This window comes from Morone saxatilis, unplaced genomic scaffold (assembly GCF_004916995.1).
Source record: "Morone saxatilis isolate NCDOM2014 unplaced genomic scaffold, NCSU_SB_2.0 Contig21, whole genome shotgun sequence".
Lineage (NCBI taxonomy): Eukaryota > Metazoa > Chordata > Actinopteri > Moronidae > Morone > Morone saxatilis.
The window spans coordinates 21,828,971-21,831,595 of record NW_023339774.1 but is presented as its reverse complement, the minus strand read 5'-3'; the positions used below and the strand labels follow the sequence as shown (position 1 = coordinate 21,831,595).

Below are 2,625 nucleotides of genomic sequence, written 5' to 3'. Positions count from 1 at the left end.
CCCACCCCCTGTAAACATCCCCGGCCCCGGTTATTTTATTGATTTGCTCGTCCCAGGGTCGAAAGATGGCGGACCTCGAAGCAGTGCTCGCCGATGTCAGTTATTTGATGGCGATGGAGAAGAGCAAATCCACTCCAGCGGCCCGGGCGAGCAAGAAAATCATCCTGCCCGAGCCCAGGTAACCACATTTCCAATCAGCTTGTGTTTGTCTGCCCGTGTAATGGATGCATCTGTGCTGTGCATGCTATGCAGCCATATAGGGAGCTGGAGGCGTGCTTCCTCTCTAACCTGTGACTTACTGTAAGATGCTAAGTAAAAAAAAAAAAAAAGAAATGTGACTGTTGTATGTGTGCACAGCATGCGGCCCCTGTGTGGCTCCACGGGGCCACCAGAGCGAGCATGTAATCACTCAGTTAGCGTGATATATTACACTGCAACTCCCCGAGAAGTTACCCCAGGGCAGGGAGTCCGATGTAGTTCACCGAGGGACACAATAGCAGGTTGTGATGCAGGATATTTGTCATTTTTCCCAACAATACCGAGCGTTAAAGACATCCTTTGTTCCCAGAAACATTCCTCAGTTTTCTCCCAGGCTTGCTCGACTCACAATCGGCTCATAAATGTGTTGTGGCACACATTTTGCCGAGGCTGTGGCGGTGCGTTCGCCCTGCGAGCCCTTTGATGCAGTTGCACTATATGCAGCCCCTTGATCTGTTGTGCAAGAACCCAGCGTGAGTGGGCCATCAGAGGAGACTGGAGCTGAAATCTGATTTAAATAATACACCCCCCTCCTCCTCCCTCCTCTCCCTTTCCAAACATCTACACATAATTGCACCTCCTTTTGTCCCCCGCTACGCAGCTCGTCAGGGGCCTCGGTGTGTCTCTTCAGGCCAGGTTTTAGTCACACAGCGCGCGACTTGATTGAAGAGGATGTGGTTGAAATTTGGTTATTGAGCTGGTTGCTTTTCATACGAGGTTTGTGAATTTGATAGTGCGTTCGGGGTTTCAGTCAAATGACAACCATTGTGTGAACAGCGGCTTTGTGTGGAGCGCAGTTTGGCACCGCTGTCGGATTGAATTTAGGTTCCTCATGTTTACAGTCGTACACCTTGTGCTTCACATTTGTTGATCACAAACTGAAAACTATTATTACACACACACACACACACAGGCTTGTTGAACCTAGTGGCTTTTTAACAACAATTATATTTACAGCAAGAGGGATTTTCGGAGGTGGTCAGCTGTTCGTTCACCCAACTGACAGAAAGCGTTGACCCCGACAGTGCGTTAAACACAATGATGAATATGAAGACTGCTGGTTTTATTCCACCTGAAATGATTTCATTAAAGGATATTTCATAACAGCTGATTAAATATGCTAGCCTAGATCAATTACCATTCATACATTAGAGTTTAGAATGATTTAAAATCATCGATTGCCTACTATACCTCATTAATCCGTCTATCATATAAAGCACCCAGCCCTCTTTAAGAGAACCCACAAGGTTAACAAGCAGGTTAACGTCAAACTACGCACTATATAACGCGATTATTTTATACTGTATATTTGTCTTCCCATTGGAGATCATTTAATAACCTCTGCAGGATATTTTATCCCGTTTGTTTTAAATGATTTAACTTTATACATTGCTACTGAGCGTGAGTCGATAAACGGGGGTTTCCTTCCTTCAACCAGTCACTGGTTTCAGTTCGCGTCAGTAAGGCATTAATATAAACGTGGGGAAACTTGACGCTAGCTTGAGACCGCCAAATCTTTACAGTGAAAGTTCCTCCAAGTCAAAACGAAATCCACACCAACCCTGACAGTTAGAAAAAAGAGGCCAACTGAGCGCTTTGACCAAATTCTCGTGGCACATATTCGCGGTGGCCGGTTTGTAACTAACTAACCCCGTTACTCTAAAGGAGGACTGTCATGGTCACCTTAAAGGAACACTAAAATACTCTGAGAGTTTGCTTTAAGACGTTTGTAGCTACTAACTACACTTTCTTACATTTGTTGCAGGTGACAGAACGACCAACCGAAACTGTGAACGTCGTAATAGTTCTGCAAATATACGGTGCTAAAGTGTCTATAGACATCTTAAAACATGTTCTTGCAGTGAAAGTCGGTCTTGAAGCTGCCATTGTTCTTTTCTCCCTCAGGCACAATAATCTTTAATATCCAGTCCCGTCAGGTGGTTGCGATCGCAACTATTCACGCTAACTCAACCAATCCCTGTGAAGTCGGCACAGTTCTGCAATTTCGTCCAGTCACTGCTAATTTAACCAATAATCGTAGTTTCCTGTGCGTTTCACCAAACTCTGCAGTCCACCCGCAAACATCAGCTCAAACTACCGATTTTTAATAAACGTTACAGAAACAAATCCAACCGTCTTTGTAATTCAACTCTAATGTCATTGTCGCATTGTTGCAGAAAAGCTCCCATGAAATCAGGCAGTTAAGGCCGCAGCAAATCCCAGAAATATTCAATTCAATTCAATTTTATTTATATAGCGCCAATGCCACCATGAGCAAGCACTTGGCGACGGGGGCAAGGAAAAACTGCCTTTTAACAGACTACTATATAATACTATTTTAATTCATTTAATATATATATATATATA

At 44.1% G+C, this 2,625-nt stretch overlaps 1 protein-coding gene across 1 annotated transcript in view; it reads left to right on the top strand.

Annotated features, from left to right (window-relative positions):
- The first annotated feature begins 6 nt into the window (after positions 1-6).
- grk3 (G protein-coupled receptor kinase 3) overlaps positions 7-2,625 on the top strand; it is a 35,809-nt gene continuing 33,190 nt past the window's right edge. Inside the window, 1 exon segment of the mRNA XM_035668368.1 lies at positions 7-178. Coding sequence (XP_035524261.1) covers positions 66-178 — 113 coding nt within the window. The 5' untranslated portion in view covers positions 7-65.